This window comes from Triturus cristatus, chromosome 8 (genome assembly GCF_964204655.1).
Source record: "Triturus cristatus chromosome 8, aTriCri1.1, whole genome shotgun sequence".
NCBI lineage: Eukaryota > Metazoa > Chordata > Amphibia > Caudata > Salamandridae > Triturus > Triturus cristatus.
In genome coordinates, this window is record NC_140591.1 from 1,410,159,307 (window position 1) to 1,410,174,076 (window position 14,770).

Consider the following 14,770-nt stretch of genomic DNA (forward strand, 5'->3'; position numbering starts at 1 on the left):
GCCAGAAGCACCACTGTGCACTGGCTGGGCTCCAGTTCAAAAGGTAATGTAGTAAAACATGGCAAGGAAACGTGCATTTGCATGTTAGAAAGCCTATTTTTGTATTAATAATTCACCCTTGGGCCTGTAAGCAAACAATGCTAGTAACACACTGTCTCTTTATGAAGTTTACCTTCACTTTGACTGCAGGCCTAAAAGCTATTTCCACTGTGACGGTTCAGCCACATTTTCCATTAGACATTCCTATGTGTGATTAAAACATTAAAGGCCGACGTACGTTTCAGTGGAACACACATTCTTTAAACCACATTCATCAGGACCAATGATTCAATTATGCAAAGATTATGTAAAAATGGGGGGGGGGGGGGGAGCAGGGATATCTGGAAAGTCCTTAGTCCAGTCCTAACACATGGCTTCATACCATCCTGCGAGCCAATGAGGGAAAACGAGGAAATCTTCTTCTTAATGTCTCATGAGAGAATAATAAAACCCAGGGACCATTTATCTTCATGAATATGTGCCCCTCGATCATTCCTTCATATGTGAAAAGGGCCCAAAAATCATTCCTTCATATGCGGTTCAAATCAGGCCTTCATGTATAACCAACTCCTGGCAGTGTCCGATCTGCGTACGTGAGACGTGGCTGTAAAATATCGGTGTTTCATCGGCAGACGTCCATGATGCTAAACCTTTCCCCCCCCCCTCCTCTTGGACCTAAAATCAAACTAGGGGCTACCTTCCTACTATATTTGTTAGACGAAGCTCTAGTGCCTGGCAGCCAGTTCTGAGGACCTCAAGGGTGAACAACTGACCAGAAGAACTTTCCTGCAGTTTGAGAACATTTGGACATAGTAATTTAGTAGTTTTTTCTATCCCTGCAGGACTGTCACAAATTGCTGAGGGAGGGAGGGCGCACATAGGGCAGGCACAAAAATCAAGTTTGTCACTTTGACAACTTGAAATTAGGATAAATGGGACAGCTCTGTAAAGGTATACTGCCTTGTTGAGTCCTGCCTGGCAGCAACGTTTAGCCTTGCCACACTGGAGGATTTTGAGGAAAAGAAAGTGACAAAGTCCAAAGGTAAAGCTTTGCAGTGGTGAAAGACGTCACATTTATCTGACTGGCTAAGCTACCTCAGTGGCTAATAAATCCAGCTTTGTACAGCTTTGAGATTTTATTGCCTTAACCAGCATCTTTAGTGGGAGCTCAGAGTATTCAGCTTCAAGGGCACACACTGGCTTCAGCCTTGGATCTTCACCCGCTGAATAATTTTTACTTCTATTCCAGAGACCACACCCAAAGTTAAAACTTTAACTGGGGTGACAAAGGTGGGATATAGGACACATGCTCCATCGTAGTTGGCCCGATATTGAGCATTGGCCCTGGCCAACTGCAAACTGTTTCTTTTTAATGGCGCTTTACTTTTTTATAGGTGCTTTTGCATTAAAACTGTAAAAATATAATATCTACGTTCTCCTTATTCAAATATAATGATCGTGGTGTCTTTCTACTTATTAATGTTTTCTCTATTTTTTTTTTTAACTAGTTAAGAAATTTTCTTGGTTTGGGTTCTTTACTTTAAATTTGTTGATACCGCTTGGTATTAACACACATTTCTCTAAATAATTGACTGATGTTTGTGCCATAGTTGCCAGGGATTGAGCAGAGAATTTCTGAGAATAATGTTTTGCCTAACTATGTTGTGTTCATTATGTTGGCAGGAGTCATCCTCTTTCAATTTAATAACACAATTTTTGTTATATATATATATATATATATATATATATATATATATATATATATATATATATATATACACCTTATTAGCCAGCTGCTAAAGTACATGAAATAGAAATGCTAGTAGTTTGTGCATGGCGGTACAAAAGGGGGTGGTGATGGATGGAGCATCAGAACCAATCAATCACTCACACCCAGTCAACAGATCTGGGTTTGATCCATCACCGTTCTTTAGCCCCCTTTGCCACCCCAGTTCAGACATGGCCATATGCAAATCAGTCTGACCCTGTGCCTCATGGGAACAGTCCAGCCCAAACTGCCAAGCCATGCCTTCCCTGGACTGGAAACAAGCTTCCTAGGACCGGTTTCTGGCATTTCAACCGTCTTCAGCCAGGCTTGCTTGAATCCAGTGGCAAATTGAGCAAGGGACGCACGTCTGAGCATACTCTGCCAACTTATGGCAAACAAAGCGGTACAAAAGGGGGTGGTGATGGACGGAGCATCAGAACCAATCAAACACTCACACCCAGTCAACAGATCTGGGTTTGATCCATCACCGTTCTTTAGCCCACTCTGCCACCCCAGTTCAGACATGGCCATATGCAAATCAGTCTGACCCATTGCCTCATGGGAACAGCCCAGCCCGAACTGCCAAGCCATGCCTTCCCTGGACTGGAAACAAGCTTCCCAGTACCGGTTTCTGGCATTTCAGCCGTCTTCAGCCAGGCTTGCTTGAATCCAGTGGCAAAATGAGCAAGGGAGTCACGTCTGAGCATACCCTGCCAACTTATGGCGAACAAAGCGGTACAAAAGGGGGTGGTGATGGACGGAGCATCAGAACCAATCAAAAACTCACACCCAGTCAACAGATCTGGGTTTGATCCATCACCGTTCTTTAGCCCACTCTGCCACCCCAGTTCAGACATGGCCATATGCAAATCAGTCTGACCCTGTGCCTCATGGGAACAGTCCAGCCCGAACTGCCAAGCCATGCCTTCCCTGGACTGGAAACCAGCTTCCTAGGACCGGTTTCTGGCATTTCAGCCGTCTTCAGCCAGGCTTGCTTGAATCCAGTGGCAAAGTGAGCAAGGGACCCACGTCTGGGTATACCCTGCCAACTTAGGGCGAACAAAGCGATACCAAAGGGGATGATGGACGGAGCATCAGAACCAATCAAATCAAACACTCACCCCCAGTGAGAAACAAAGACAGATGAAAGAAACAGAAAAAAGTTAATAGTTTGAAACAACTGGGAATCGTAAAGGATAGCAGAAAGGAAGGGGCTAAGAGTAGAATTCAAGGTAGGTAATCCATTAAATTGTGGTATGAATTAATGTGTGGGCTAGGATTACAGCATAGTTTTGGAAAAGGGTTAGATAGCAGGCGATAGTAAGGGTCAAGCTGGAACACCCTAAGAGCATGAGGGGTCTGTGTTTCTTGGGGACACTACTACGTTCTCTTGGGTTTGAAACTGTGGACATGGAGGGGCTTTACAGTGGGCCGGGCGGTTGTGCCTTCTATGGTTTTGTTCAAGAATAAGTTTGCGGTCAAACCAAATTAGTTTTGTATTGTGATACTGCTCATTTGTCTATTCTTATTGGACAAGAAGAAGATACAAGCTGGCCAAAAGCTTCAGTAAGTCTGTCCTGGAGGCAGCATTCTTCACTTTGTTAAGAATGTATAGAGTAAGTTGAGAAAACCATATTGTGTATTCGCCCTAGGCAATGAAGACTTTATTGCTCAGACTGCAGGCAATGAAATGTAAGTTATCTGCAGCCTCACAATTAAGTCGTTTTATATCATTTGGTGTTCCCAGTTTAAAGTTGTTTTGTTAGAAGGGATGTTGGTTTTAACAGGATGTCCATTGAGGAGATGGACCTCCTGGCAAAGGACATGAGAAAAAGCTTTACCACGGGGTAAGGTCCTGTGCCAGAATTACTGCTGGAGTCCTGCAATGATGGGGCCTGTGTGATAATAAACATCAGCAGCTCGGGAGGACTGGCTCGTGACTTTAGCGCTGGTGGGGAGCCAGAAATGAACTTGAAATGGCCGATGTCAGATCTCATTATAACTATATGCAATGTTATTATAGAAACATATTCAGTATATTACGTCTCAGAAAACATTCAATTTAACTTAAAGCAGAATATGTATGCTTTATCCCATTTCATTAGGTGATACATATGCCCATCATTACAAATCAGCTAGAGCATTATCTCCTGTGGGATGCCACTTAACCCATTCCATCTGGCCCACCATTCTCGCACATGACTTTACTGGGTGTGAGAATACCAGTCTCATTAGGTTTCGCCTAGCGTTGCAGCGCATGCGCTGCTCGCTTTACGAGGCACGCAGTATACACTATAGCGTGGAAGCTCCGCCCACTCTCCGCCCATCTTTTTGATTGGCTTAGATCCTAAATGCTGCCTTCTGATTGGTTTTAGGCTTGTTAGTCCCTCCTCCTGACGGCCATGTTTTTATTTGTATCCTTCCCAGGCAATTGGCCCATTTACTCCAACACTATTTTTCTTCCCTGTGCCCCCCCCAAAGCGCTCTCCCGCAGTCCGTGACTCCCCCCCCCCCCCCTCACCTTTCCACTCCCGGTGGGCACCCGCAATCCAGTTTTCAATGTGTTATGTCTCGCGTTAATATGAGTCCTATTGCATTGCAATGCTTGTTTGCCATGGGATTGGCTGGGTGAATTTGCATCTTTTTTGTGTCGCGTGCTGCTGACGGCTTATTTTCCTGAACAAAAGATGGCAGTCTCCAGGAAACATGCGCAATACAAGCATGCAAATGCTTGTTTTTTTTAAATTGTGAGCACTAATGCTTGTTTTCTCATCGCTCTCCCTCCCTTTGGTAGACTTCCCTGCCCTCCTTCGCTCCTTCCCTCTCCCCGGTGCGTGTGCAAGCACTGGGCTCGGTATTCCAGGCTACTGCCTGTTGCCCACGCCCAGCCTCCCTCCCATGCAGGATCTGCATCACAGGCCTATGTGTGGGAGGGAGACAGCCGAGCTCGGAGCAGAAGATTCCAATCCCAGCGGCACAGGGAGGAGGGGAGGTGCAGAGGAGGAGTGAGGAAAAGAAGGTACCGTCCTCGCCCAACATTACCACACTCCCACCCACAGCTGCAAGTCTGCCCGGCTCCAGCACAGGCGGGGCCTGGGCAGAAGGGGACAGGAGACCCCTGGCCGCTAACAGAGTGGCCACCCCTGTGGGCACCAGATGGGTACAGTGCCTGTCCTGGTGTCAGGGGGTGCTGTTTGCACTGAGTGAACGAACACGGCAGTCACTGCCACTTGGGGTAAGTTGCACTCACTCAGTGCTTGCCTTTTCACCGACCGGGTAATTGGCACTCACGCATGCTTGGTACTTTAGGGGACTTGTCAACTTTTATTTTTATCATTGCATCATTCCTTCAGGCGTACAAGGCCCCTTGTACTTTTCATCATAACGCAGCAAAATCACAGGGTATCCCATTGTTCATAGGGCTGCAGAACAGTGCGCTCTACAGTTCACGTGCAACTCCATTGCATTGCTGTGCACGTATGCACTGGCCTACACCATAAGCTTCACCTCCCTCTCTGGGAACTTTGCACTGTCCAACTTGCACCATACAACCCTTAAGTTCTCGTCATGCGCAACTGCACTTCTCTGCAGTGTTCACTTGACAACTTACTGTGTTTTGGACTATACTTTTCACAACCGTGTGTACACTCACATGCAATGCATGATACTATTCACAGTTCTGTATGAATATCGGAGTGCACCGCACACACTTCATTTTGAACTACTCTTGATTTGATGTACTTCACTAGTTTGTGCACCAGCTTGTGTTCTACTCTACACTCCACAGCACGACATACCTGTATCTTACTTTTTGAATCTTTACGCAGTTGCATATCATTTACACTGTGCTCTTAACACTGCTGCATCACTGCACGCTCATCCCAAGCTCACTTAACATAACTATTGGTTACACTACACAACAGCAGACAGCAGCATCTGATCAGCTCTTGTAGACTTCGTAATATTACTATACACATGTGTGATCCTCTTTATAAAACCCGCCACATTAGACCTGCATGTGTACACTTTATTGCACTAGCATCATGCGCTGTCTGCAGAAACAAAACGTTTCTTACAGCTTTACTCTTTGGTGTACTCTACGCTTCACTGAACTAAACATTCCTCACTGAAGTATACATTTCTGTCCTGCGCTGTTTTGAACACTTCACATCTGTTTTAGCCTGTGTGCTCTCTTTGCTTCACATTTGACAGTACCAACACCCTGCATATACTCTGCAGTGCACACTGCAAAGTACTACTAAAGACTCCTGTACTTACTTCATGCTGTTGTACGCTATGCACTATACAGTTTCACTTATCGTACAGTATGTGTATTTAGATTGTGTAATTGACTACACCGTATGCTTCAGTTTTTAAAGTTCTCTTACTTTACTTACAAGCAAAAAGTACTTTAAACGTAACCAGCACACGCATTGCTTAAAACTGAGCACGGCTTTCCGGGCAAATAGTAATGTGCGAAGCATGCTGTACTCATGATATACTGTCACGTGTCATTTGGGGGTACCACGTGACTCCATGTCAGGAAGCCATAACATTTTGGGTCTTGTACCCACCTTTCAATTCATGGTTTTCAAATAAGGCTGGCCAGTGGGGTTCATTTGACTACAAGTCCCAAAGTGTGCATATTAAAAACAGAGCTTTGGACTATACCATTTCCCGCTGAAAGGCAATATTTCTCTCCATGTGTTCCCATACCTGGAGTGTCACGCAGTTTATTGCTTACTTTCCCTCCATGTTAAAAACAGTAGATATTTCAGCACCCAGGCTAATGTGCTGCATAGCTAAATGCATATTAGATCCCAAAGGCGAGACCAATTTCATTGCAAATGCTTGTTTTTTAAGGTGATGAAAGGCATTCCATAAAATTGTGGACCATTGAGAGCAGAGCCAGTGTGCAGAGGTTCAGCCTGGTCCCCACCTGAACAACTCACAGCATGGCTCAGCATGACGCAGCATGACGCAGCATGAACTGCTCTACTCAGCAACTTTATTGAGTTCTTTGATTGATTTCTGTACCTTAACTGAGATTTGCACTCTAATTTATTGATTAATTGATCTTGACTATTCCAATTGATTTCTGTACGTCAAATTCTGAAAATAAAGCCATTAAGGTTTAAGACTTCTCTGTTATTTTTGTAAGACCTAGTGGGTTCTACTTGAGGAAATAAAATTATCAATTGAAATGCTCCAATTACATTGGCGGCTGCAGTGTTCCTAGAGTGGTAAGGTAGGGGGAAGTTAAAAAACAATACATTGAATTACACGCCTACCTTGAGGCGTGAAGCAACATCCTCCTCCACCGGTCATCTCCCTTCCGGGGCTGGCTCCAACGCAGGACCAGGAAACTGCACTAACCAATCCTGACGCTGCACTAACAGCGAAAGAGCAGCACCAGGATTGGTTGGAGCGGCCTCTCTCCGCGCTCCTAATGGGTGCTGGAGGCCTGCGCTTTCTCAAACCCAGCCGACAGCTTGGTTAGAGAACTTTAAAATGCTCATGTCTGACGGCCGGCTAAACAGACGTGCATTTTAAAGCACACAGCTCCCTGCTGCCACTTGGAAAGGCAGCACTGGCCCCGCCCCACCCTGTAATAAATAAAATGTATTGCCATTTAATTTTTCAGTTCTAGCCTACAGGGTGGCACTCTTCCACTCAAACGGAGGAGCTACACCAGTCCAATGAGAAACCGGTCCAGGAGGGAGCACCACAATCTGTATGGGGATTACACCCCTCCCGGTCCATCAGTCGCACAGAGTAAAGGAGCTTTAGTGGAATGATCATTGATATTTCCAGTTTCTGCTTTAATTTGCAAAAAGGTTATTCTTGCCAGGTACGGATCTGCCCCTTTAAATATTAAGTGCATTTATTCTGGGCATGTTATTTCACCTGGTATTTCCGTATGCAGATCCAGGCCTGGAGTTACCACACCCAGTATTGACAGATGCGATGGTACACCTGGAAAACTTGTAATTACGCAGACCGGATGTAACACATGAACCCATGTGATAAATACTGTCCAAAATACTTGTAACAAATCCAGACCGGAACTCCTGTAGGTAATGAGAAAGGTCCTCATGGACCCAATGGTGTCTCAGATTTTCTTTACGGTTTTACCAGAACAAGAGTCCGCGGGAAGCCACTTCCATGTATGTTGCTCAGAGGGCAGTGATCTCTACCCAGGTACAAGTCCGCAGATAGAATTTGAGATTCTGCTGGAGCTCGGAGACCGATTGTTCTATCTAGCTCTTTCTTATTTTGGGAAGATTAAAGTCCTAAATTTTGATAGTTATCTTAATAAAATATTTGCTCAGTTCTGACTAATAAAAGTAAGGCAGATGCCTCGTGGATGCATTTTTTATGAAAATATGGAACACCTTCTGGTAATGGCACCCAAACATAACAAGGTTTGTTTGTAGAGCCCAGAGTCTACTGGCGCTGAATAGATGTCTATTGTTACCTAATCTAATGGTACTCGTATTATCAACCTCCGAAGAATGAAAGGTTGAATGATCCCTTCAGGATTCAAGCTTGCGGCCCTCAAGTCAAAGACAGAATTTTCCATTGGATAGTATCAGTCCACTGAGGGATCAATTTTGATGTACTGAAATTGGGAGCGTCTTTTTCTGGTGGTACCGACCATTCGTCCTCATGCAAACAAAGCTCTTCGTTTCTCCCATGGTGTTCTTCTGTTTTGCGCAATGATATGTTGAAAATATCACAGCCACTGGGATAAAGCCCCAAGCCTACGTGGTAAAACAATGAAAATGCAATTTGTAGACAGCTGAACACTAATGACCTTTGGGAATGTAGGACAGACTGCTCCTGCATTGTCCTGGCAATGCTGCATTTGCAAAACACTTCAACCGAGGCATTAATACGTCCAAAACGGACCCAAAAACTGTTATATGCCATAATCCACATTTGTTCCTCTCCTGTGTAAATTACGAACACGTAGCACCTGATGTTTTATTGTCGCAGTGTTCTTGCTCCCAGTATTTACACTCGTTCAGATGCCCCCATCAGTCTTTGCATTTAAGCCATTGGGCCTTAGTTAGATTTTGGAGACGGCATACTACGTCACAAATGTGGTAGTTGTCCCATCTGCTGGATCACAAGTACATCATTGAATATGGCACCTCCAAAATGGTGGCTGGTATATCCGTCACGTGTTGACAGAGTATCCCATCCACCAATCTCTAATTAAAGAACAAAGGGCCACATACATAAAAAGAAAAATCGGTTGCAAAGGGGTAGATTCTCCGAATCTGCCCCTTTGTACGACCAGTATATTTGCATTTGGGATGCATCATCCCAAATGCAAAAATTGCAATTTTAGGAATAGCAAAATTTGTGATTACTTAAATTGTGATTGCATTTAAGGAATCGCAAATTGCGATGCCTCAAATGCAATGCATGATGCCATTGAAAATAGCGATTTCGCTATTAGGGGACGCAAATTACCGTCAAATGAAACTTGATGGTAATTTGCCAAAACTTTGAAAAATGCACTAAAGTGCATTTTTTAAAGTTCCTAGTTACACACACACATGCCCTTGGGACATGTGTGTGCACAACATGTGTTCACATTACAATTTCAGGGGCGCAACAGAGTGTCCTTTTGGCACCCTTGAAATTGCATGAGCAATTTGCGAGTACTTGTTGGGTACTTACAAATTGTACATGCAATTCCCATTCATCCCTATGGGCCTCTAGGCTCATATAAATGATTGGGAAACAGTTCCTTAATTGCGAGTTGCAATTTGTGAGTACCAATTAAGGAATTTGTAGGAATTACACTTTTATTTGCTATTCCAACATGTATAGACAATAGCAATTCTTTAATTGCGATTCCTTAAAAATTGCAATTAAAGAATCGCCATTGACTTCTTTGATGCATGTGCACCAAAGTATTTTGTCTGGTGATGTAAGACAAACCTCTCCAATATCACCGAACACCAAAGTAACGCTTAGGAAGGGCATGGAGCATGTACTAACTCTGAGACATAATGATAGAAACACATTATTATTGCATAGTGGTATTTACATTGCATCAGTGCTTGAAATGGAGAAATAGAGGTGCAGGTATTCTGTAACAGAGTATCTGCTTGTTTTTTGAGTAGTGCCGGTACTCGCCAATGAAAGTATTGCATTTCTCTTGAGAAGTGCCTGTACTCTCCCTCTCAAAATAGAGAAGGGCCAGTGCCCATTTAAAGCACTGCACTGCATTGTGTACAGCCAATTTATGTGAAGTGAATCTGAATATTATATTTTGTGGCATGCTCTACTTCGTTCCTCTTCTGGTGAGCATGTACATTTCTCTGGCATGGAAAGTGACTGTGATTAAATGGGGTTGCTTACTGTTTTCCTTACAGACCTGGCTGTGGATTTCGGGGCCCCTGTGTCTGTACTGTGCAGAGCGGCTGTACAGATACATAAGGAGCAGTACGCCAGTCACTATCACCTCTGTAATCAGCCACCCGTGTGATGTCATTGAAATTCAGATGATAAAAGAAGATTTTAAAGCCAGGCCTGGTCAGGTGAGTCGACATAAAAGGCAGTGACATGTAATTGTTCACCTTAGCCACACGTACACACACATGCGCACACACCTACACACGCGCCTCATCTCTATATCTATAACATTGATCGTTTACCTACACATGCACCTATTTTACGAGGACTGAACATTGAGCACATGCAGGGGTATATTTATCATTCTAATTTCACATCCACTTTGATGTGTTATTCAGAGGAGTAAAATATACATCATTAGAAAAACATATTTTAAAAACATTGCCAATAAAATACCTAAACACTTTATGGGGCTGGTGCATCGGCCCCTACACAGATGGTGTTTGTACGGCTTATTCAGACTTTACCATCACAATTGATCTCCAGAGTGGGGTGTTCACAGTCTCTTACATCTAAGTATACACGTGCTGTCACGCAAAAACATATGTGTGTATCATGCCATGTCAGTGAAAATAAGCATTGCCTAATAAACATATTACTTGGAGCAATAGTAAATATATATACACACAATTACCGTGTTCATATTCCATGTTAGGTCACTGAGTACTGTCTGTCAGATTTCCTAATAAATTACTTAAAAGTGAAAATCAACTGGTCCCACGCTGTGAAGACCAAGTGAATGGTACTGGTCATCACTACACAGACCTTGATTTCTGGTTTTGGTCAAATATCAATTCTTATAACTTCTGCCAACATCATAACCCATAAAGACGGATTCGCTGTAAATAGTTTGCTATTTAATATCACTTTTGGACTAAGGATGGCCATCATGACTCAATCATGGCCTTGCCCTTCATGAGACACTCCCGTCAATCAACGGGGTTATCAACTGCATAGTGCAACGGGCACATTAGACTTTAGATCAGTACGGTCTCCGAAGTGGGGCTATGCACACCAACACAAACATTCACACCAGTGCTTGATTTGTAAAAAAATAAGTACCAGGGCTCTCGTCAGGAGGACACTGCAGCGTGCACCACACAATTGTTCTTCTATACGGCTAATGATAGAAACAACATAACTACTAGCCATCACACTCCTACAAGTATGACAGGCTGGCTTGGGAAGCAGGTAATAGTAATTGTTAATATATGTTGAATTAATATTGAATTAATAGTTAACTGTTGTTATGGTCATCTCTAAATTATCCAGACAGCGCCATCTTGTGGCAGACTGTCACAAGCACCTCTGTTGACATTTAAGTGCAGGTGCCCAGAACCGAAAACCACAGGCACAAATTAAGTACTGACTTCACACTCATTCTTTCACCTTGTTTTCATGCTAGTGAAAATTATCAAGGGCCCAATAAACAGGTTATTGAAGCAAATGTACTCATATGTGTGCAGTCATATATTTATTGATAAAGTGCAAAGGTGAGTGTCAGGTTGTTATCAAACCACAACTTAACTTGTGAAATCACTGCTGAGTGATTTACATATTTAATGTTACAATTCCTGAGAAAAACAACTTTGCCAATTCTTGAAGCGCCTATTTAATGAGATTCAGTCTCAATATCCTGATTTCATACCTTATGCATTGGTTCTTTTTATATTCTTTTATATAACTTCTACACATAAAAAAGTAGAAAGTGATAAACCATATACGCCGCTCCACCGAAAATAATGTTATTTATTAGCTTTGTTGGAGAGGGAAAGGACACATTCACACACACTCAAGTCTTTGCCTCTCAAGACATTGCCCATGTATAATAAATAGCATATTACTCTAGCTCCCTCTGCTCTGAGCCATCAGGCTCCCATTCTAGGGGTCTGGACAGCTCCATGTGAATGTTTCACTGACATTATGCTAGATTGGTGCTCAAAAGAAAAAGGATGAATGCTTGTAAATAGCTAGATTTTAACAAAATTATATTAGCTTTAATGAAAGTAAGTGATTTTTGAGAGGCTAAGAATGATTAATTGCGCTTTTATGGGAACCTGTATTTCATCCTTTTGTATTTCGAGGGGGTCTTATCTCCGTAGTGTTTTAAGTACTTAGTACAATAAAGAATCACTCACCCCCATATTTTTATTTTGGTTGCCCAATTGGTGCCAGTTGTGATTGAAGGTTTTACACCTGTTCTTGAAGTCCTCGGATTTGGACTGGAGAGCTTTGGCTGGCAGGACCACTGCCATCATCATGCTTATGAATTAAACACTGAAAACTTTGCAACATGTCGATGCATTATTCGATGTGCAGTACGTGTCAGGCATCAGATAATGTATGCTGAATTGTTACCATTTTAACCTATTGCACATTAAACTCTGTTTCTTGCCTTAAAAAATAAAAACATTTAAAAAGACTTGTTGCTACAGTTCTCATTTGCTGTGCAAATTACTGCTCTAGAAACTAGAGCACTAACAGCCAGGAAAATGCCATTCCCACAGCACTTTGTGCTGGAAAAAATGTACTCTTCCTGGCACCACTGATATAATGTGGTAGATGTGCTGTATGCAGTCACTTCCATCCCAGACCTTCAGTAAAGCTCTGCCCTGACATCATCCATTTGAACATGAGCTTCGCAGTCATCATACAGAATGCTGGTCTTCCAGAAGAGCCGCTCAGTGAGGATATGGTAGCCAATGATGCAGGTCATGAGTTTATATCCCAGACGGTGGACTCAGCATTCCGAATTTCCAAAGATGGTAAATGGAGCGCCATTACATTGGATGATGTTGAGACCTGATTTTGTACAGTGCACAGAACGTGCTATACACAAAGCAAGTTAGTATTAGCAACATGGTTATTTTTTTGATGGATACTTCTAACTGCAGACTCCTCTCCTGTTCCACCAGACCGGATCCTGAGATTTTTTCAGCATTGCTCCCTGTGCACCGTTAGGTTCTGCAGTGACTTCCTACTACCCAAGAAGTGATGGAGCAGGGGTGCATATAAGCACCAGCCCTGCACACGATGACATCAGTTCCTTTCTTTACGCTGTCTTTGCTGTGGATCCGGGACTTCACATCCAAGTGTGCTGGTTTTCGGACAGTACCAATTTTAGCACTGATACTGCCATGCTTGAAGTTACAGAGTTTATTAGAAGCACTTTAGATGCAGGGTGTAAGGCTGTTTTGGTATTATTAGAACAATCAGCAGCCTTTGATATGGTTCATTACGCAAGGCTCAAGTCCCTCCTTCAGAGTATTGCAATTGAGGGTCTTGCACTGGAGTGAATGAAGTCGTTCTTGGAGGATAGAGGACCCCCCCTTTTTCTCCTGGCACGAAAGAACTTACAGTCGGGCTCCCTCAGGGCTCGCGCTGAGTCCTACACTGTTTAATATCTACCTTCCTCCGCTGGCATCTCTGGTGGAATCCTTTGGTGCCAAAATAGTTTCTCATGCGAATGACACGCAGCTCTTCTCTTTTAAAGAAAGAAACGTTTTTACATTGGATTCAATAAAACCTTGTCTGACACTGGATGTGCATCAATCAATTAAAGTGCAATGTGAATAGAACGAGGTTCTCCGCTTCAGTGGTACCCAAAATCTACCATTCCAGAGGGTGGACAATCCCTTTTCTACTTGGGCCCCTGGGCCTGGAACCAACTTCCCCCTGATCTTCGTCTAATTGAATCTGAACAACAGTTCAAAAAGATGTTGAAGTTGTAAACTTGGCTCATTCCCCAAAGTTGATCACCTCTACCCATGCTTCAGTGCCAGGACACTCCTCGGAATAGCTGCACGTTCAATAAATCCCACCCTCATCATCGACAATACAAGTGACCATCATATTGATCGGGATTTACTGTGATCAAGAAAGGCAAGGCGGTACAAACGAGGACTCTGTCCAGTTGGATAATCTACAATATTAGTATTGACAAATGGGGGGCTGGATCGGTTCTGGGCACCTGCCAGGCTTTGGTGTGGGCACTGGTGCACGTGTTCATGAAACATTGCCTTGACAGGTCAGATGGGAAGGCCTTTTTGCCTGCTTGGTACTGCAAGACTACATAACCTGAGTCCTCTCCTGAGACTCCATCTTTTTGAGCTGCTGCAGCAGGATCTATTTGAAAGGTGAGGCATTTGTGATTAGAAATGTCCATCAGAAAAACAAGTTACTTACAGTTGGTAACATTCTTTCTGGAGTGTACTCAATGTAGGTTCCTCAGTTCCCTTCCTCCTTCCAGATCTGTGAAGTGGACTCATGAGCATCATAATAAGTTTCCAACATAGATTTTGGCAATCTATCACCTGCAATTTGTTCGAAGTGCTCTCTATCTGATGGCACCGAAGGAGAAAGATTAAGAAACTGTTGTCAGCGCCCAGGGCTGATGCCCATATGCGGCTCTGATCCATGACTTCTGGGGTGGTATGAATTTACAGCTGACCTCTATTGCTCCAACTAGAAGAGTGCACGGAGAACTGCCGACAAAATCTCTGGATGTAGCCTGGCACCTGGGAACATTCT

General features: G+C 43.4%; 1 protein-coding gene across 2 annotated transcripts in view; it reads left to right on the plus strand.

The window, feature by feature from the left end:
* The window catches only part of NOX4 (NADPH oxidase 4), a 699,867-nt gene that overhangs the window by 267,142 nt on the left and 417,955 nt on the right, over positions 1-14,770 (plus strand). For both annotated transcript variants that reach the window (XM_085623140.1, XM_085623139.1), the window contains exon 10: positions 10,201-10,365. In XM_085623140.1, coding sequence (XP_085479266.1) covers positions 10,201-10,365 — 165 coding nt within the window. The remainder of the gene's footprint in view (positions 1-10,200; positions 10,366-14,770) is intronic.